Source organism: Telmatherina bonti (genome assembly GCF_933228915.1).
Source record: "Telmatherina bonti genome assembly, chromosome: 17".
Classification (NCBI taxonomy): Eukaryota; Metazoa; Chordata; class Actinopteri; order Atheriniformes; family Telmatherinidae; genus Telmatherina; species Telmatherina bonti.
The window spans coordinates 35,154,423-35,176,916 of record NC_136615.1 but is presented as its reverse complement, the minus strand read 5'-3'; the positions used below and the strand labels follow the sequence as shown (position 1 = coordinate 35,176,916).

At 46.0% G+C, this 22,494-nt stretch overlaps 1 protein-coding gene across 1 annotated transcript; it reads left to right on the top strand.

Annotated features, from left to right (window-relative positions):
* Nucleotides 1-9,793: 9,793 nt before the first annotated feature.
* LOC306768176 (stromelysin-3-like) lies at nt 9,794-21,179 on the top strand (the record flags this gene model as incomplete). The annotated part of the gene is made up of 8 exons (XM_079256407.1): nt 9,794-9,814; nt 9,966-10,048; nt 11,732-11,875; nt 16,392-16,525; nt 16,630-16,844; nt 16,933-17,137; nt 20,708-20,968; nt 21,055-21,179. The coding sequence occupies 8 exons, from the start codon at nt 9,794-9,796 to the stop codon at nt 21,177-21,179; spliced, it is 1,188 nt and encodes a 395-aa protein (XP_079112533.1).
* Between the last annotated feature and the right edge of the window lie 1,315 nt (nt 21,180-22,494).

Genomic DNA, 22,494 nt, shown 5'->3' with positions numbered 1-22,494 from the left:
ACCAGATCCATCGGCCAGTCCTAAGTCCTGATCCTGCTGGACCAGATCCATCGGCCAGTCCTCAGTCCTGATCCTGCTGGACCAGATCCACCGGTTAGTCCTCAGTCCTGATCCTGCTGGACCAGATCCACCGGTTAGTCCTCAGTCCTTATCCTGCTGGACCAGATCCATCGGCCAGTCCTAAGTCCTGATCCTGCTGGACCAGATCCATCGGCCAGTCCTCAGTCCTGATCCTGCTGGACCAGATCCACCGGTTAGTCCTCAGTCCTGATCCTGCTGGACCAGATCCACCGGTTAGTCCTCAGTCCTTATCCTGCTGGACCAGATCCACCGGTTAGTCCTCAGTCCTCATCCTGCTGGACCAGATCCACCGGTTAGTCCTCAGTCCTTATCCTGCTGGACCAGATCCATCGGCCAGTCCTAAGTCCTGATCCTGCTGGACCAGATCCATCGGCCAGTCCTCAGTCCTGATCCTGCTGGACCAGATCCACCGGTTAGTCCTCAGTCCTGATCCTGCTGGACCAGATCCACCGGCCAGTCCTCAGTCCTTATCCTGCTGGACCAGATCCACCGGTTAGTCCTCAGTCCTGATCCTGCTGGACCAGATCCACCGGTTAGTCCTCAGTCCTGATCCTGCTGGACCAGATCCACCGGCCAGTCCTCAGTCCTGATCCTGCTGGACCAGATCCACTGGCCAGTCCTCAGTCCTTATCCTGCTGGACCAGATCCATCGGCCAGTCCTAAGTCCTGATCCTGCTGGACCAGATCCATCGGCCAGTCCTCAGTCCTTATCCTGCTGGACCAGATCCATCGGCCAGTCCTAAGTCCTGATCCTGCTGGACCAGATCCATCGGCCAGTCCTCAGTCCTGATCCTGCTGGACCAGATCCACCGGTTAGTCCTCAGTCCTGATCCTGCTGGACCAGATCCACCGGTTAGTCCTCAGTCCTTATCCTGCTGGACCAGATCCACCGGTTAGTCCTCAGTCCTGATCCTGCTGGACCAGATCCACCGGTTAGTCCTCAGTCCTGATCCTGCTGGACCAGATCCATCGGCCAGTCCTCAGTCCCGATCCTGCTGGACCAGATCCACCGGTTAGTCCTCAGTCCTTATCCTGCTGGACCAGATCCATCAGCCAGTCCTCAGTCCCGATCCTGCTGGACCAGATCCACCGGTTAGTCCTCAGTCCTTATCCTGCTGGACCAGATCCACCGGTTAGTCCTCAGTCCTTATCCTGCTGGACCAGATCCACCGGTTAGTCCTCAGTCCTGATCCTGCTGGACCAGATCCACCGGTTAGTCCTCAGTCCTGATCCTGCTGGACCAGATCCACCGGTTAGTCCTCAGTCCTGATCCTGCTGGACCAGATCCACCGGTTAGTCCTCAGTCCTTATCCTGCTGGACCAGATCCACCGGTTAGTCCTCAGTCCTGATCCTGCTGGACCAGATCCACCGGTTAGTCCTCAGTCCTGATCCTGCTGGACCAGATCCACCGGTTAGTCCTCAGTCCTGATCCTGCTGGACCAGATCCATCGGCCAGTCCTCAGTCCCGATCCTGCTGGACCAGATCCATCGGCCAGTCCTAAGTCCTGATCCTGCTGGACCAGATCCACCAGTTAGTCCTCAGTCCTTATCCTGCTGGACCAGATCCACCGGCCAGTCCTCAGTCCTGATCCTGCTGGACCAGATCCACCGGTTAGTCCTCAGTCCTGATCCTGCTGGACCAGATCCACCGGTTAGTCCTCAGTCCTGATCCTGCTGGACCAGATCCACCGGTTAGTCCTCAGTCCTGATCCTGCTGGACCAGATCCACCGGTTAGTCCTCAGTCCTTATCCTGCTGGACCAGATCCACCGGTTAGTCCTCAGTCCTTATCCTGCTGGACCTGTCTGCTGCTTCTGACACAGTGAACCATCAGATTCTAGACTCCACTCTCTGAGCTCGGCATCGCTGGATCTGTCCTCTCCTGGTTCTCGTCCTACTGTACCTCTCAGGAAGATCCTTTAGATCTGGGGTGTCAAACTCTCGTCCTCAAGGGCCGGTATTCAGCAGGAGCATGGAGACAACATTAACCTTCAGGATACCGGCCCTCGAGGCTTCAGAGTATCCTGGCGAGGAGAAGAGTCCTGATCACATAAAACCAGGGGAGCCTCAGGGATCGGTGCTCGGCCCTCACGGCTTCTCATTCCACCGTTACGCTGATGACACTCATCTTTTCCTTCCAGACGACACGTTTCACTGAGAATATCGGCTTGCTGGGCTGGTATCTCTGCATGGACGGAGGATCGCCACCTTCAACCCAATCTGTCCAAGACAGAACCAGGCTTGTTTTGGTTTAGAGCAGCGTAAACCGGATCAGAACCAGCTGTGAACCCATCACGGTGGACTCTGGGAGACTGTGACGGGTTTGTTTTGGTTTAGAGCAGCGTAAACCGGATCAGAACCAGCTGTGAACCCATCACGGTGGACTCTGGGAGACTGTGACGGGTTTGTTTTGGTTTAGAGCGGCGTAAACCGGATCAGAACCAGCTGTGAACCCATCACGGTGGACTCTGGGAGACTGTGACGGGTTTGTTTTGGTTTAGAGCGGCGTAAACCGGATCAGAACCAGCTGTGAACCCATCACGGTGGACTCTGGGAGACTGTGACGGGTTTGTTTTGGTTTAGAGCGGCGTAAACCGGATCAGAACCAGCTGTGAACCCATCACGGTGGACTCTGGGAGACTGTGACGGGTTTGTTTTGGTTTAGAGCGGCGTAAACCGGATCAGAACCAGCTGTGAACCCATCACGGTGGACTCTGGGAGACTGTGACGGGTTTGTTTTGGTTTAGAGCAGCGTAAACCGGATCAGAACCAGCTGTGAACCCATCACGGTGGACTCTGGGAGACTGTGACGGGTTTGTTTTGGTTTAGAGCGGCGTAAACCGGATCAGAACCAGCTGTGAACCCATCACGGTGGACTCTGGGAGACTGTGACGGGTTTGTTTTGGTTTAGAGCGGCGTAAACCGGATCAGAACCAGCTGTGAACCCATCACGGTGGACTCTGGGAGACTGTGACGGGTTTGTTTTGGTTTAGAGCGGCGTAAACCGGATCAGAACCAGCTGTGAACCCATCACGGTGGACTCTGGGAGACTGTGACGGGTTTGTTTTGGTTTAGAGCAGCGTAAACCGGATCAGAACCAGCTGTGAACCCATCACGGTGGACTCTGGGAGACTGTGACGGGTTTGTTTTGGTTTAGAGCGGCGTAAACCGGATCAGAACCAGCTGTGAACCCATCACGGTGGACTCTGGGAGACTGTGACGGGTTTGTTTTGGTTTAGAGCGGCGTAAACCGGATCAGAACCAGCTGTGAACCCATCACGGTGGACTCTGGGAGACTGTGATGGGTTTGTTTTGGTTTAGAGCAGTGTAAACCGGATCAGAACCAGCTGTGAACCCATCACGGTGGACTCTGGGAGACTGTGATGGGTTTGTTTTGGTTTAGAGCAGCGTAAACCGGATCAGAACCAGGCCACCTCCAGCTGCAGCTGATTGGTGTTCTGCTCAGCCTGTGATCTCTGCATACTTTGGATCCTTCATGCAGCAAACATTACCTTCAGCGGGCATAATCAGACACGTTTGTGTTCAAACACTTTGTGTTTGGGACTTTCTGTGGTTAAATATTTACGCGGAGACATTCGTTCCACTCTGAGCATCGTTTACTGCAGCGTGTGCTGCTGACGTTGGGAGTAGGAGTCAGCAGATGTGTGTTTTGTGTTTCTTAGACTCTGGACCTGTTGTTGTTGTTGTAGCATTTTCCTCTGTTCGCTGTTAGAGAAGCATCCTGGAAAACCTTCATAACACTGCGTTACGGTGAGGATGACTGATGTCAGGACTGAACAGGGAATTTCCAGACATCTGCAGCTCTGTGCAGGGTTACAGCTCTGTGTGTGTGTGTGTGTGTGTGTGTGTGTGTGTGTGTGTGTGTGTGTGTGTGTGAGTGAGGTAAACCTCTTCTCACTTGCACATGTTCATACCTGCATTTGCCTACTGTAGCGAGGCGTCATAAGCCCCGATGTAACAAATGCAGCCATGTTAGACGGCTCTGCAGCAGCTTAGTCTGGGACACACAGAAACATGCTCTGCAACATAAAACCAAAGTGTTTAGTGGATTTAGTGTCATTTAAATCCAGGTGTTTTTCTTCTGAAGTCAGATCAGTTTTGAGGGGTGAAACATTAAGATGAATGAATAAAGAATAAGATGTTTTCATGGAGAAGGTGAGTTGCAGCAAAATGCAATTTAAGCAAGTTACAGGTCATTTGTTTCATGCTTCATAATTACGCAAACTTCTACTTTTACACTGCCCAGCATTTTATTTGTTTTTATTTTATTTTATTTTATTTGTTTTTATTTTTTAATTTAATTTAATTTAATTTAATTTAATTTAATTTAATTTAATTTATTTATTTATTTTATTTTATTTTATTTATTTGTTTTTATTTTATTTTGTTCCATTTTATTTTATTTTATTTTATTTGTTTTTATTTTATTTTATTTTATTTTACTTTATTTGTTTTTATTTTATTTTATTTCATTTTATTTCATTTATTTGTTTTATTTTATTTGTTTTTATTTTATTTTATAGTTCGGTTGATCAGTCATTTAAGTGTCATTAAAACGTTTCTGATAATTTCATCAGAGATATAAAAAAATCCAATCATCCAAACTAAAATGTCTTAAAGTTTCTCTTCTGGACTTTGTTTTATCTTCATGTTTCTCTGATGAGGATCAACCAGTTATTTCGAGTTAAGATGTGTCCTGGTGTGAAGAAGCCAGTTAGCAGGAAAACCTTCTGCTTGTTCTGGCCTCCATGTTGACTTGCAATCAGCAGAAATCCACATGTCAGTGTGAAGACAACATGTTTCGACATAAAAACAGTTTAACTGTTGGCATGAAGATGGACGATGAAGGATTTATAATGAATGCTGGTAGTGTCGTGTGACTGCTCTGCTCATCATCCAGGCAGCTGCTGCAGTGAAGCTCGGTGGTCTGACATTGTTTTAAGTAAAAACCGTCTCCACAACAGCTTCCGGCTGCAAAGCAACAACTGATTACACTTCAGTCTTTACTGTTAGGAAGCTGGGCTAGAAATCATCATGTAAGTCAGAAATAACAACACGATTTAGTGAAATTTCACTTTTAATTCCCATTTTCTCCACAACCTCATGTTCTGACAGCAGACTGAGCGTTACCAGGTCCATTTCACTTTTATAAACTCACCTATTTCCAGCTAATTAAACTCACTCAAGTTAATTAAAAAAAAAAAAAAAAACAGTTTTCAAAGTTTGGATTAGTAAAGTAAATATTCAAATTCAATATTTTGTTTACTATGACATATTTATTGTTATTTATTAATTGAATATTAAATTGTATTTTATTCTTTTCCAGTTATTTTTTTCCCCAGTATTTATGTTGTTTTATCTAATAGTAAGTAAATGTAGGTATTAAGAGTTAACTGGTTTCCTTTTCATCCTGAGAGGATGGATTAAGGAGACTTTATTCCTGCTGTTTGTCGGAGCGGCGGCAGGACAGGTGGTTGTTGGGAACGGTGTAGATTCATAAATCAGAATTTTATTCTGACAGGCTGAGAACACAGAAACCCCAGATAAACACTGCACCGATGTTTTTATCTGGAAAACAGAAAAATAAAACCTGTTGTCCAGCCTGGGATTAATCTCATCATAACCAAGTCTGACCTGCATCATTCTACTTTCATGAGTAATGATAGGTTAGGAAAAAGACACAGCTGATCCTTCCCAGCCTCTAGCTGGACCCAGACAGCCGATGGAGCTGCAACCTTCTGGTGTTTTGTCTGAAAACAGCCAACGTAGCAGAACTGGACCAGTAATCATAGGTTAGAGGGGGACAGCCAATCAGCTTGCAGCTGACTTCAGCCATGAGTAATGAGTATGAATCTACAACCACAGCATCTTATCAGACTGCTAATACACGGCGACGTTAGGATGATGTCATCAGAAGGAGGAAGATGCAGGAAGGAGATGATGTGAGCTTTGTGACATGGTGCATCATCCTGCTGGACGTTTCCATCAGAAGACGCTACACTGTGCTCAGAAAAGGATGGACCATTTTGATGATTATTTTGTTTTAATCATCAAAATGACAGCTCGCCAGTCCGTCGCAGGGACTGGCGAGCTGTCCAGGGTGTACCCTGCCTGTCGCCCAAAGCCAGCTGGGATAGGCTCCAGCTTCCCCACGACCCTGAATTGGATTAAGCGGTTTAGAAAATTAATGTTTTCTAAAGGATATTTAATGGAAAATAAACATTTTCATTGCATACTTGTACTTCTTGGTACTAAAAGAAAGAAAAATGTGAAGTTCTCATTATTTCTATGCTGTTATTGTTCTGTTCTGGTCCAACAAGAACATGAGACATGAGAACACAGCTGGCGACAAGCCGTGGGCGATCTCATCCTCATCACAGCCTGACCTCATCCTCATCCTCATCACAGCCTGACCTCATCCTCATCACAGCATGACCTCATCCTCATCCTCATCACAGCATGACCTCATCCTCATCCTCATCACAGCATGACCTCATCCTCATCACAGCATGACCTCATCCTCATCACAGCATGACCTCATCCTCATCACAGCCTGACCTCATCCTCATCACAGCCTGACCTCATCCTCATCACAGCATGACCTCATCCTCATCCTCATCACAGCATGACCTCATCCTCATCCTCATCACAGCATGACCTCATCCTCATCACAGCATGACCTCATCCTCATCACAGCATGACCTCATCCTCATCACAGCCTGACCTCATCCTCATCACAGCCTGACCTCATCCTCATCACAGCATGACCTCATCCTCATCACAGCATGACCTCATCCTCATCCTCATCACAGCATGACATCATCCTCATCACAGCCTGACCTCATCCTCATCACAGCATGACCTCATCCTCATCACAGCATGACCTCATCCTCATCCTCATCACAGCATGACCTCATCCTCATCACAGCCTGACCTCATCCTCATCACAGCCTGACCTCATCCTCATCACAGCATGACCTCATCCTCATCACAGCATGACCTCATCCTCATCACAGCATGACCTCATCCTCATCCTCATCACAGCATGACCTCATCCTCATCACAGCCTGACCTCATCCTCATCACAGCATGACCTCATCCTCATCACAGCATGACCTCATCCTCATCCTCATCACAGCATGACCTCATCCTCATCACAGCATGACCTCATCCTCATCCTCATCACAGCCTGACCTCATCCTCATCACAGCATGACCTCATCCTCATCCTCATCACAGCCTGACCTCATCCTCAGCACAGCATGACCTCATCCTCATCACAGCCTGACCTCATCCTCATCACAGCATGACCTCATCCTCATTCTCATCACAGCCTGACCTCATCCTCGTCACAGCATGACCTCATCCTCATCCTCATCACAGCATGACCTCATCCTCATCACAGCATGACCTCATCCTCATCACAGCATGACCTCATCCTCATCCTCATCACAGCATGACCTCATCCTCATCCTCAGCACAGCCTGACCTCATCCTCATCACAGCATGACCTCATCCTCATCACAGCCTGACCTCATCCTCATCACAGCATGACCTCATCCTCATCCTCAGCACAGCATGACCTCATCCTCATCACAGCCTGACCTCATCCTCATCACAGCATGACCTCATCCTCATCCTCAGCACAGCATGACCTCATCCTCATCACAGCCTGACCTCATCCTCATCACAGAATGACCTCATCCTCATCCTCATCACAGCCTGACCTCATCCTCATCACAGCCTGACCTCATCCTCATCACAGAATGACCTCATCCTCATCCTCATCACAGCCTGACCTCATCCTCATCACAGCATGACCTCATCCTCATCCTCAGCACAGCATGACCTCATCCTCAGCACAGCATGACCTCATCCTCATCACAGCATGACCTCATCCTCATCCTCAGCACAGCATGACCTCATCCTCAGCACAGCATGACCTCATCCTCATCACAGCCTGACCTCATCCTCATCACAGAATGACCTCATCCTCATCCTCATCACAGCATGACCTCATCCTCATCACAGCATGACCTCATCCTCATCACAGCATGACCTCATCCTCATCACAGCATGACCTCATCCTCATCACAGCATGACCTCATCCTCATCACAGCCTGACCTCATCCTCATCCTCATCACAGCCTGACCTCATCCTCATCACAGCATGACCTCATCCTCATCCTCATCACAGCCTGACCTCATCCTCATCACAGCCTGACCTCATCCTCATCACAGCATGACCTCATCCTCAGCACAGCATGACCTCATCCTCATCACAGCCTGACCTCATCCTCATCACAGCATGACCTCATCCTCATCCTCATCACAGCCTGACCTCATCCTCATCCTCATCACAGCATGACCTCATCCTCATCCTCATCACAGCCTGACCTCATCCTCATCACAGCCTGACCTCATCCTTATCCTCATCACAGCCTGACCTCATCCTCATCACAGCATGACCTCATCCTCATCCTCATCACAGCCTGACCTCATCCTCATCCTCATCACAGCCTGACCTCATCCTCGTCACAGCATGACCTCATCCTCATCCTCATCACAGCATGACCTCATCCTCATCCTCATCACAGCCTGACCTCATCCTCATCACAGCCTGACCTCATCCTTATCCTCATCACAGCCTGACCTCATCCTCATCACAGCATGACCTCATCCTCATCCTCATCACAGCCTGACCTCATCCTCATCCTCATCACAGCCTGACCTCATCCTCATCACAGCCTGACCTCATCCTCATCACAGCATGACCTCATCCTCATCACAGCATGACCTCATCCTCATCACAGCCTGACCTCATCCTCATCTTCATCACAGCCTGACCTCATCCTCATCCTCATCCTCATCACAGCCTGACCTCATCCTCATCCTCATCACAGCATGACCTCATCCTCATCACAGCCTGACCTCATCCTCATCACAGCCTGACCTCATCCTCATCACAGCATGACCTCATCCTCATCACAGCATGACCTCATCCTCATCACAGCATGACCTCATCCTCATCACAGCATGACCTCATCCTCATCACAGCATGACCTCATCCTCATCCTCATCACAGCCTGACCTCATCCTCATCACAGCATGACCTCATCCTCATCACAGCCTGACCTCATCCTCATCACAGCATGACCTCATCCTCATCCTCAGCACAGCATGACCTCATCCTCATCACAGCCTGACCTCATCCTCATCACAGCCTGACCTCATCCTCATCACAGCCTGACCTCATCCTCATCACAGCATGACCTCATCCTCATCCTCATCACAGCCTGACCTCATCCTCATCCTCATCACAGCCTGACCTCATCCACACCACAGCATGAGGTAGAGCAGATGAGCAGAATGTGGAAAAAGTCAGTTAAGCCGTGCTCTGCCTGTTGAATGACTTCTCCTGGAGGAGTATGCGTGATCTCACCAGCTGTTCTTATTGGTGTTTATTTGACTGTTTGGTTCTGGAGATACCAAAGAATGTAACTCTGCAAAAAGTCAACTTTATAGTTTATTAAACACAAAATAAACAGAGTTTTTCCTCGTTGTGATGCTCAGTTTGGAGATCAGCAAGTCATCTTCCCCATGTCTACATGACTAGACTCGCTGAGTTGCTGCCATATGATTGGCTGATTGGACATGAGAGAACCTGACAGTGTTTCTGTGTGTTGACAGGGATGGCCTTGCAGCAGCAAGAGGTCAGGGGGCAGACAGACACTAAACCCAGATGGATGTTCTCAGCCTGCTCTGAAAGCCAGAAATGAAACTGAAAGGTGGAAACACGGGCGATGCGGAGTACCAGACCAAGCCAAGTTTCTGCAGCCTGATGTGTCCCGCGCCGGTCTGCAGAGACGAGGCCTGAGCAGACAGCAGCGCAGGAAGAGGTTTACTCTGTTTGGAGGACGATGGGAGAAAACTCACCTCACTTACAAGTAAGACATACAAACATTCTGATGTGTACTTTATCCAGCCTGTAGCTGTTTACATCACCCAGTGTTTGGATGAAAAACATCCCCCGGCGCCTTACAGGCACTAAACGCTTTAAAAATCCTTATAATTGCATAGTCAGTATATTTGTGTTTACTGGGGGTAAATGGGAAGGAACATTGCAGCAGAAGCAGAAGTAAATCAGACTTTGTGTTTATTCTAACTGCTGTGTTGCAGGATGAGAAGCTGGCTGTGTTCTCCTGTTGTAGCCGAGCTTCTCAGGCATTAATGCTGTCCAGCCACGTCTTCCATCATTTCCTCTTATCCCGACTGCTGTCCAGCTGCCAGCCAGCGGACAATGTGCCTCACACCTCCACTGATGGAAACTAAGACTTTATTCTACATCTATATTCATGAAAGCTAAATTTGATTCTGCCAAAAACCCCTGTAGCCACATATATGATATCATCACCTTATCCGATCATACAGCTGTTCTACGTTTACTGTGCATGACGGTTTCTCAGACAGCCATCATCTTCTTCTGCATGCCAGTAAATCTAATACCTGTCATCTAATCCATGAGGGCTCAGAAACCTTTATATTATTTAGATAAATAACTGTCCTTCAGGGATACTTCTTGATGACTAATTAAAATGGTTTGAACATGCAGAGTTCCTTTGTGGTAAGCGAGCTCAGAGAATTTACTTTCTCAGGAGGATGAGCTCCTTTAGGGAGCTTCCAAAACGATTTGGGAGAGGAGAAACTTTCCCTGATGCCAAATAAGACAGAACAATAAATAAATGAATAAACAAACAAACAAACAAACAAACAAATAAATAAATAAATAAATAATGCAAAGCTTATTGAAGTGATTCCGTTTTAAGATCATAATTAAAGTTTATTAAACTGAACAAAGAACAGCCTTGTTCAGCCTTGTCAGAGATACATGCACTATAAACCTGATCAAAGACTGATCACTCATCAATAACTCACTGAATTCGTGAAAATAATGAGCTTGTTTTATGAATCCTGGAGTTATTGATGGCAAACTTTTGTCATCCTCCACTTGTCAACAAGGTCTCTAGTTATGGAGGATTCGCAGCCTGGTAGGGGGAAGGGATGCTGTACGCTGCATGGCGTCAGCGGTGAGTTTGGGACCATCATGAGAGGAAGATGGCCAGAAGCTTTCATGACTAACCTGATGAGATCAGACTTTCAGCGTCCCGTCACAACAGTTTCTCTTCTGACCTGTCAGGTGATGGGTCAGCATGTCCATTGTGTTGCCAGCTAAACGCTAATCGGTGACTAGAGCTGTGTGGGAGGCAGAATGAGTGATAAGTGACAGATTTGTGTGACTTGACACCATCAAATCATTTATTTTATTGGTCCAAAGCTGATATGAGTTTATTAGTTCAAGTTTATAGTAGTTTATTAGTTTAATTGCCACAGTGGCCCCAACATGTAGTCACTGACCTGTTCAAATATGAGGCATCAGGTTCAAAGACTTCGCCCTCCAAGCGATGGCTCATGTACCTCAGGGGGAACCCAGGTCTGACAATAGTGGGTTATGCTGTTATTCCATGATGCAGTCCTGGAAGGCATCATTAGATATGGCACATTGCAGACATGTAGGTTCATCTCACATCTATATGAACATTTCTGTCCTTTTCTGTGTTTCTGTCCATCAGGATCATGCGCTTCCCTCAGCAGATGAATGAAGACAAAGTTCGGCGGATTTTGCAGAAAGCGTTCGGTGTGTGGAGCGCAGTCACTCCTCTGAGGTTCAGAGAGGTCATCAATGAACAAGCAGACATCATCATAGACTTCACCAGGTTAGAGACAGTCTCCAGTAAACCCAGTAGATAGCTGGTTGTCTCCAGTAAACCCAGTAGATAGCTGGTTGTCTCCAGTAAACCCAGTAGATAGCTGGTAAATCTCCAGTAAACCCAGTAGATAGCTGGTAAATCTCCAGTAAACCCAGTAGACAGTTGGTAGAGCTCCAGTAAACCCAGTAGACAGTTGGTAGATCTCCAGTAAACCCAGTAGACAGCTGGTTGTCTCCAGTAAACCCAGTAGACAGCTGGTTGTCTCCAGTAAACCCAGTAGACAGTTGGTAGATCTCCAGTAAACCCAGTAGACAGCTGGTTGTCTCCAGTAAACCCAGTAGACAGCTGGTTGTCTCCAGTAAACTCAGTAGACAGTTGGTAGATCTCCAGTAAACCCAGTAGACAGTTGGTAGATCTCCAGTAAACCCAGCAGATAGCTAGTAAATCTCCAGTAAACCCAGTAGACAGTTGGTAGATCTCCAGTAAACCCAGCAGATAGCTGGTAAATCTCCAGTAAACCCAGTAGATAGCTGGTAAATCTCCAGTAAACCCAGTAGACAGTTGGTAGAGCTCCAGTAAACCCAGTAGATGGCTGGTAAATCTCCAGTAAACCCAGTAGACAGTTGGTAGATCTCCAGTAAACCCAGTAGACGGTTGGTAGATCTCCAGTAAACCCAGTAGACGGTTGGTAGATCTCCAGTAAACCCAGTAGACAGTTGGTAGATCTCCAGTAAACCCAGTAGATAGCTGGTAAATCTCCAGTAAACCCAGTAGATAGCTGGTAGATCTCCAGTAAACCCAGTAGACAGTTGGTAAATCTCCAGTAAACCCAGTAGACAGTTGGTAGATCTCCAGTAAACTCAGTGGATAGCCGGTAGATCTCCAGTAAACCCAGTAGACAGTTGGTAGAGCTCCAGTAAACCCAGTAGACAGTTGGTAGATCTCCAGTAAACCCAGTAGACAGTTGGTAGATCTCCAGTAAACCCAGTAAACAGCTGGTAAATCTCCAGTAAACCCAGTAGATAGCTGGTAAATCTCCAGTAAACCCAGTAGATAGCTGGTAAATCTCCAGTAAACCCAGTAGACAGTTGGTAGATCTCCAGTAAACCCAGTAGACAGTTGGTAAATCTCCAGTAAACCCAGTAGACAGTTGGTAGATCTCCAGTAAACCCAGCAGATAGCTGGTAGAGCTCCAGTAAACCCAGTAGACAGTTGGTAGATCTCCAGTAAACCCAGTAGACAGTTGGTAGATCTCCAGTAAACCCAGTAGACAGCTGGTTGTCTCCAGTAAACCCAGTAGACAGCTGGTTGTCTCCAGTAAACCCAGTAGACAGTTGGTAGATCTCCAGTAAACCCAGTAAAAAGCTGGTAAATCTCCAGTAAACCCAGTAGATAGCTGGTAAATCTCCAGTAAACCCAGTAGATAGCTGGTAAATCTCCAGTAAACCCAGTAGACAGTTGGTAGATCTCCAGTAAACCCAGCAGATAGCTGGCAAATCTCCAGTAAACCCAGTAGATAGCTGGTAAATCTCCAGTAAACCCCAGTAGACAGTTGGTAGATCTCCAGTAAACCCAGTAGACAGTTGGTTGTCTCCAGTAAACCCAGTAGACAGTTGGTAGATCTCCAGTAAACCCAGTAGATAGCTGGTAAATCTCCAGTAAACCCAGTAGACAGTTGGTAGATCTCCAGTAAACCCAGTAGATAGCTGGTAAATCTCCAGTAAACCCAGTAGACAGTTGGTAGATCTCCAGTAAACCCAGTAGACAGTTGGTAAATCTCCAGTAAACCCAGTAGACAGTTGGTAGATCTCCAGTAAACCCAGTAGATAGCTGGTAAATCTCCAGTAAACCCAGTAGATAGCTGGTAAATCTCCAGTAAACCCAGTAGATAGCTGGTAAATCTCCAGTAAACCCAGTAGATAGCTGGTAAATCTCCAGTAAACCCAGTAGATAGCTGGTAAATCTCCAGTAAACCCAGTAGACAGCTGGTAGATCTCCAGTCAAAATTATGGTTACACACTGGTGTAACAATCTTCCTTTCTGTAAAGTAACATTAACTATATTCCATTCTGTTCCCAACATGGAACAGAGTCTGTCTCTTTGTAATGACAAATTCACTCGTTCCTGCTCCTGCAATTCATCAGTAGAAATCTGTTAATGTGTTCATTTTTGCCCCAAAACATTTTTTTGGTGGGGATAAGAGCCTCGTTGTGGACCAGTCATTTTACTGGACTTTACTGGATGTTTGCTGATCCAACAGGATCATCTGCTATTGGATGAGAGTCTGGCTTCAGTGATTAATTCCATTGGGAATTGTCAGAAAAAACAATTTTGTATTTAAACAGCAAGGGCTTCAGTCACAACAGTTACTGTGGGTCACACCAATGTAGTTTATTGTGCAACTCTAAAACTCTAAAAGAAGCAGACAGGAAAGAACAAGGTGATAGATCGTCGTGCTGAGACTGGGGAGCCAATCATTTACCACCAGGGGGCTGGGGGTTTACTAATCTAAGAACCTTAGATTTCCAGTGGTGTTTAATATGTAGGTATGGACGGGAAACATACCGTCTGGTACCATGGGTGGGTTACAGACAGGACGTGTAGCCCAAACGCTCAGAGAAACCTGACCGCTACATGTCAGACTCCACAGACCTCAGTTAGCATGCTACATGCTAAAGCTAATCTAGAAAAACATGGCAAAAAGAGGCAAAAGAAAGGTCGGTTTGTTGGTACATTACATTCTGCGGACAAAAAAAATTGGAAGTCCTTTTCATAAAACATTACAGATGGTGCAAAGAAGCACAAAAGACAACAAAGAGAAACATTCTTCTATCTCTGGTTTGCAGTGCAAACCTGAGATGTATCTCTTTATTTTGTGTTTTATATTGTTATTTTATTTTCGTGTGCTGTTTTTTATTCGTTTGCTGTTCACTCTGTTTACTTTGTTCAGCTGTTTGTTGTTTTTAAAGTGCTTTAGAAATGAAAATGGTTGGTATGGTAAACTGAATGCAAAGTCAGGAAGGAATTCTGAAATCAATCCAGGTGTTTTAAAACGACCAAAGTGACGGTGTAACATATAACTGGTAGAAGAAATGAAACCTGAATTCCATTCAGCGTGAAATAAGTGATGTATTGTTGCCTGAGGATGAAGTGACTGGTGTTATTCAGTGTTTAAAATGATGCATGAAATCAGGAATGTTTTGCTAATTTAGCCAGATTTAACCAGGCAGAAGCTGCTGCTGTTTTTATCCAACATCTGCTTTGGCATCTGGATCATGACGCTCCCATGGTATAACCTCTGTCTCTTTTACGACAAGCCACGTTTTCCTTCCAGTCCTGACACGTTGACGAGTTACTGTCATGACTCACTGTTAAATCTATATTAATCTTTTCTGCTGAAACAGGGAGGTGATAAATTCATCTCTGGCTGGAAGCATTAAATGAAACATGTTTTATATTTCTTCTAACCAGGGTAATACCAACCTGAGGAGATGTTTCCATTTCACCTATTAGATTAGAAACCAGGACAGATTCTGGTCCAGAATTACTGCAACATTTCTCAAGCTGAGATAATATAATCCAGAATTATCCCATTAACTGTAAAAAAACAAAAAAAAACAACAACAAAAAAAAAACCTGTAATGTCATTATTTCCATTTTCTCTTTATTTTTACGCACAAGTGAAAAACCACTGAGGTAAAGGAAACACGGCACATTGACATTTCTGATGTAAATAACATGAAAAACCTGTAACGGAGAAAATACACAAAATATTCATTATCTAAGTATATTTGAGTGTCATCAGCATAAAAGCAGATCTTGCAGTTGCTCCTTTAATTTGATCTTCTCAGCTGTTTTTTATTATCTAACATGAAAAAGAATGAAGCGAGGTTTGGTCCTGTAGGGTTTAGGGCTGTGTAATATATACACTTTTAATACGGATTTTTGCTCCAAGCAATTACAAAATCAGGGACATCAACAAAACCAGTTTGCCATTAGAATAATTGAACCATAATACACTCTTTTTTTAATCATGTGTTGGTAAAAACAACCATTTCTGCTGCATCAGAAAGACGCAGCAGGAAAATACCAGTAGGTCCAGTGCTGCGGAAACTGGTGCCATCTTATCGGCCTTGCTGCTCTATGTATCGAGTAACCCATATAGAGGTTTTTTAAAAAAGTGAAAATCTAGCAACTTGTCCAGGCGTTATTGGAGACTTAATGGAGTCTGAGGTGAAAACGTGTCATTCTGTCTCTGACCAACGAGCAGTAGTGCTGCTATGAACTCCTCCCCCGTCCCAAAGCACCGACAGGAGGCCCGGTGTTGAGCTTATTTCAACACAACAGCGGGTCGGTCCTGGCTTGTGCTCCATCCTGGGGGAATGTGCTCGCTCAGTGCAATGAGCTATCCTGTTGAATAATCGGGATTTTAATATTGACCCAATATAATTGTGATGAGAATTTTCCTTAAATGAGCAGCCCTGTTGGGGTTGCGGCTGTCCATTAAATCATACTTGTGCAGGTACTGGCACGGGGATAACCTACCGTTTGATGGTCCGGGAGGAATTCTTGCCCATGCGTTCTTCCCCCGCACACACAGAGAAGGAGAAGTCCACTTTGACTATGACGAGAACTGGTCTGTGGGCAACAGTGTAGGTTAGTAGACATGAACTTCCTGAGAATTGGGAAATCATTATTTAAGCTCCTGTCAGGGTAACGTCTTGATACTTAGCGTGTCTGCTCTTTTATTCACATTACAGGCACCGATCTGCTCCATGTGGCAGCTCATGAGTTCGGCCATGTCCTGGGTCTGCAGCACTCCCTGGAGCCCGACTCCATCATGTGTCCTTTCTACAGCGATGACTACCCTCTGCAGCTCAGTGAGGATGACAGGAGGGGCATTCAGTATCTGTATGGACCGCCTCACCACACACCACCTGAGATCACTGAGACCAATGAGATCAACGTTGAAGTGGTGAGATCATGGCACTGAACCCTCCAAAGATTAATGCGGTCATTTTAAAGTTTTCAGCAGTTTTCTGTCATTTGCTGATGTGTTGCAGCCGGACGCCTGCAGGACCAACTTTGACGCTGTGTCCATGATCAGGGGAGAGCTTTTCTTCTTTAAGTCTCAGTATGTGTGGCGTATCCGAGACGGGCAGCTGGAGGCGGGCTATCCGGCCTTGACTTCACGACACTGGAGAGGTATTCCTGACAACATTGATGCTGCATATGAAGACAGGTCTGGAAACATCTGGTTCTTTCAGGGTAAGCATTTTGTTGCAGTGTATGACTAGAGAATTAGATTTGCTTTTGCAGAACTGGGAAAAGGAAGCTGACTGGGCACCATCCAGCAAAATCCTACTTCATTTCACCAAAACAACTTACACAGTAAAAACTGCAGAATCATCAACATTTTACTGTAAGAATACCTGCAGAATAACTCTTTGCTGTAGTGATACTTGTAATTTACCAGATTTATGTTATATATGCTGATCAACCATACACCAATAGGTTAACATCCTGTTACACTGCAATTACCTGATTGACATCCACTACATACCAGTTTTATAAACCAGGTACATCGTCCACTTAATCGGCTCCACCTGTTCAACTTCATGTTGACATAATTATCCAATCAATCACATGGCAGCAACTCAGTGCATGGAGTCATATAAACATAGTGAGGATGACTTCCTGAAGTTCAAACGGAGCACAGCCTCCCTGAGTCCTGCTGCTGACCATGTCCATCCCTTTCTGAGCACAGTGTAGCATCTTCTGATGGAAACTTCCAGCAGGATGATGCACCATGTCACAAAGCTCACATCATCTCCACCATGACGATGAGTTCACTGTCCTCCAACGGCTCCACAGTCACCAGATCTACATCCAGCAGAGCAGCTTTGGGGGATTCTCATCATGATGAGGTGGAACGGGAGATTCTCATTGTGATGAGGTGGAACGGGAGATTCTCATCATGATGAGGTGGAACGGGAGATTCTCATGGTGCTGAGGTGGAACGGGAGATTCTCATGGTGCTGAGGTGGAACGGGAGATTCTCATGGTGATGAGGTGGAACGGGAGATTCTCATCATGATGATGAGGTGGAACGGGAGATTCTCATGGTGATGAGGTGGAACGGGAGATTCTCATCATGATGATGAGGTGGAACGGGAGATTCTCATGGTGATGTGGGGGAACGGGAGATTCTCATCATGATGTGGTGGAACGGGAGATTCTCATTGTGATGAGGTGGAACGGGAGATTCTCATGGTGATGTGGGGGAACGGGAGATTCTCATCATGATGAGGTGGAACGGGAGATTCTCATTGTGATGAGGTGGAATGGGAGATTCTCATGGTGATGAGGTGGAACGGGAGATTCTCATCATGATGAGGTGGAACGGGAGATTCTCATCATGATGAGGTGGAACGGCAGATTCTCATCATGATGTGGTGGAACGGGAGATTCTCATTGTGATGAGGTGGAACGGGAGATTCTCATGGTGATGTGGGGGAACGGGAGATTCTCATGGTGATGAGGTGGAACGGGAGATTCTCATCATGATGAGGTGGAACGGGAGATTCTCATGGTGATGTGGGGGAACGGGAGATTCTCATCATGATGTGGTGGAACGGGAGATTCTCATCATGATGTGGTGGAACGGGAGATTCTCATGGTGATGAGGTGGAACGGGAGATTCTCATCATGATGAGGTGGAACGGGAGATTCTCATCATGATGAGGTGGAACGGGAGATTCTCATAGTGATGAGGTGGAACGGGAGATTCTCATGGTGATGAGGTGGAACGGGAGATTCTCATCATGATGAGGTGGAACGGGAGATTCTCATCATGATGAGGTGGAACGGGAGATTCTCATGGTGATGAGGTGGAACGGGAGATTCTCATGGTGATGAGGTGGAACGGGAGATTCTCATAGTGATGAGGTGGAACGGGAGATTCTCATCATGATGTGGTGGAACGGGAGATTCTCATCATGATGTGGTGGAACGGGAGATTCTCATGGTGATGAGGTGGAACGGGAGATACTCATGGTGATGAGGTGGAACGGGAGATTCTCATCATGATGAGGTGGAACGGGAGATTCTCATGGTGATGAGGTGGAATGGGAGATACTCATCATGATGAGGTGGAACGGGAGATTCTCATCATGATGAGGTGGAACGGGAGATTCTCATGGTGATGTGGTGGAACGGGAGATTCTCATCATGATGTGGTGGAACGGGAGATTCTCATGGTGATGAGGTGGAACGGGAGATACTCATGGTGATGAGGTGGAACGGGAGATTCTCATGGTGATGAGGTGGAACGGGAGATTCTCATCATGATGAGGTGGAACGGGAGATTCTCATGGTGATGAGGTGGAACGGGAGATACTCATGGTGATGAGGTGGAACGGGAGATTCTCATGGTGATGAGGTGGAACGGGAGATTCTCATGGTGATGAGGTGGAACGGGAGATTCTCATGGTGATGAGGTGGAACGGGAGATTCTCATCATGATGTGGTGGAACGGGAGATTCTCATCATGATGAGGTGGAACGGGAGATTCTCATCATGATGAGGTGGAACGGGAGATTCTCATGGTGATGTGGTGGAACGGGAGATTCTCATGGTGATGAGGTGGAACGGGAGATTCTCATGGTGATGAGGTGGAACGGGAGATTCTCATCATGATGAGGTGGAACGGGAGATTCTCATCATGATGAGGTGGAACGGGAGATTCTCATGGTGATGAGGTGGAACGGGAGATTCTCATGGTGATGAGGTGGAACGGGAGATTCTCATCATGATGTGGTGGAACGGGAGATTCTCATGGTGATGAGGTGGAACGGGAGATTCTCATCATGATGAGGTGGAACGGGAGATTCTCATCATGATGAGGTGGAACGGGAGATTCTCATGGTGATGAGGTGGAACGGGAGATTCTCATGGTGATGAGGTGGAATGGGAGATTCTCATCATGATGAGGTGGAACGGGAGATTCTCATGGTGATGAGGTGGAACGGGAGATTCTCATGGTGATGAGGTGGAACGGGAGATTCTCATCATGATGTGGTGGAACGGGAGATTCTCATCATGATGAGGTGGAACGGGAGATTCTCATCATGATGAGGTGGAACGGGAGATTCTCATCATGATGAGGTGGAACGGGAGATTCTCATGGTGATGAGGTGGAACGGGAGATTCTCATCATGATGAGGTGGAACGGGAGATTCTCATCATGATGAGGTGGAACGGGAGATTCTCATGGTGATGAGGTGGAACGGGAGATTCTCATCATGATGAGGTGGAACGGGAGATTCTCATCATGATGAGGTGGAACGGGAGATTCTCATGGTGATGAGGTGGAACAGGAGATTCTCATCATGATGAGGTGGAACGGGAGATTCTCATGGTGATGAGGTGGAACGGGAGATTCTCATCATGATGAGGTGGAACGGGAGATTCTCATCATGATGAGGTGGAACAGGAGATACTTATAACAATCAGCATCTGTAATGTTTCATACCAATATGGAGTATAATGTCTGAGGAATGTTCCCACTTAAGTCAGTTTTGGAGGTGAAGGGGATTCAGCCCAGTACTAGAAGGTGAACCTGATAATACCCTATTCTTCATGTTATGTGTTTGTCAGTATGGTGACTGACAAAGACACATGTAGTTGGTGCAATCAGATTTCTACACTTTAGTGCCATGTAAACGCTCCATATTATCCTTGTATCGAAGATTATCTACAGAATCAACATTTTTCATCTCAATGAAAATATGTTTCATTGAGTGTTTGAGCTTCTTCTCTGTCTTTCTGTTGTGGCAGGAGAGAGCTACTGGGTGTTTGATGCTGAGAGGAAGATAACTGGACCAGACTCTGTGCAGAAGTTAGGTCTTCCTGTCATGAATATTCAGGCAGCTTTGAAGTGGGAAGAGCATCACGCTGAGAAAGTCTACCTCTTCAAGTCCTATTCTTACTGGACCTTTAATGTTCAAGAGAACCGAGTCGATGACGTCCGTCCTCGCAGCATCCATGAGTTGGTAGGAGTGCCCAGTAACATCGATGGAGCCTTTCTGGACAGATACGGTGAGGACTGGGCTCAGTTAATGTGTCACAAGATTGTTTTACTACTTCCCAACAGTTGACTTTTACCATCTATCACCCTCTGACAGGCCATGCCAATTTTCTGAGTGGGCTGTACTACTGGAAGTTTGATCCTGTTGCGCTGAAGGTGCTGGAAGGCTTTCCTCGGGCAATCGGGATGGATTTCTTTGGCTGTTCTGCCTCTCTGTATTAATAAGTTCATTCCTTCACATCTTCAACCTCCTCAGAGCAGTTATTTATCAAAATAACCCCAGATCCAACTCTCAGGTCCAGATTTACTAAACTGTGGTTGTAAATAGCATTTACGGGACTGTCCAGTATGAGATCCTAAAACTGCTGTAGTTCATCAGCTCCAGCAGGAAAAGGTCATGTGACTCCTACTCAGTATGTTGTTGTGCTAATATGAACTATTTTCTTTTGTTTTCAGATAATTAAAAACCTGCTAATGTGGATTTCTTTGTGAAGATCCGTGAATAAAGGGATATTCAGATGAGCTAGGGTTAGCAAAGGTTAGCCTTATAACAATGGTTCTAATAGTCTAATCATAGAAAACTGGATAAACTAGATCTGAATACACACTTATAAAGACAACCTTTTATATAAATCCTCCTGTAGTAATCATATGTATCAGCCTCGTGGCTTTGCTTGTTGCAGCCCAGTGTCTGACAGAAAAGATATGCTAGGCAGGAGCAGGAAGAGTTTGGGTTCACCAGGGGACAAAAAAGGAAGGTCTACTCTTTGAATCAGGTATGATCAGGGCTGGATTAAAAGTACAGATGCCCCTGGGCCTAGAGTATTCCAGGGGCCCCCTTCCCCACTGCAACATTGTGAAAATTATGAATGATACACTGTGAAACGGCATTTCTAACATCTCTCAGCCACTGGTACCAATTACAACACACTAGACACTGGTGTGACTTTCTGGCTTTTATGTACATTTTGTTTCATGTCCAAACTGCTGGTGTATGTCCTACATGAGGCCCACACGGGTCCCATGTGGACGTGGGCCCCTGGGCCTGTGCCCATAATGCCCATTGGATAATCCAGCCTCGGGTATGATTGAATAACTTGAGTCATAAGACGTCATGTTTCTTTTCAACTGCATGATGGGTTATTGTTATAATAATGGAAATGATTTGTGGGACTCTTTACATAAATAGGAAGAATTGTTCAACACTATACAAGCAGATAAAAAGGCAGACATTGTAACATACAGAAGAACTCTGTATGTGAAGCTTTAAAACCACACTTCTGGCTCCTTGAGCACTTGTTTCTGGATGAGTAATGCCTTTAAAAAGTGTTTTTCAACCCGTTTTGAGCAAAGGTACACTTTATTCACCGGAAAAGTCTCAAGGCACACCAAAAACCAATGTTTTTTGTTTTTTTAAAGTTTATATTAATAATATAAAGTCAGTCTTGTTAAAGTGCCTTGAATAGAAATTAGATAAACATAAACATGGGAAATCAGGGCCTTTTAAGATAAACACAGACCTGCTTTTTAGAACAAT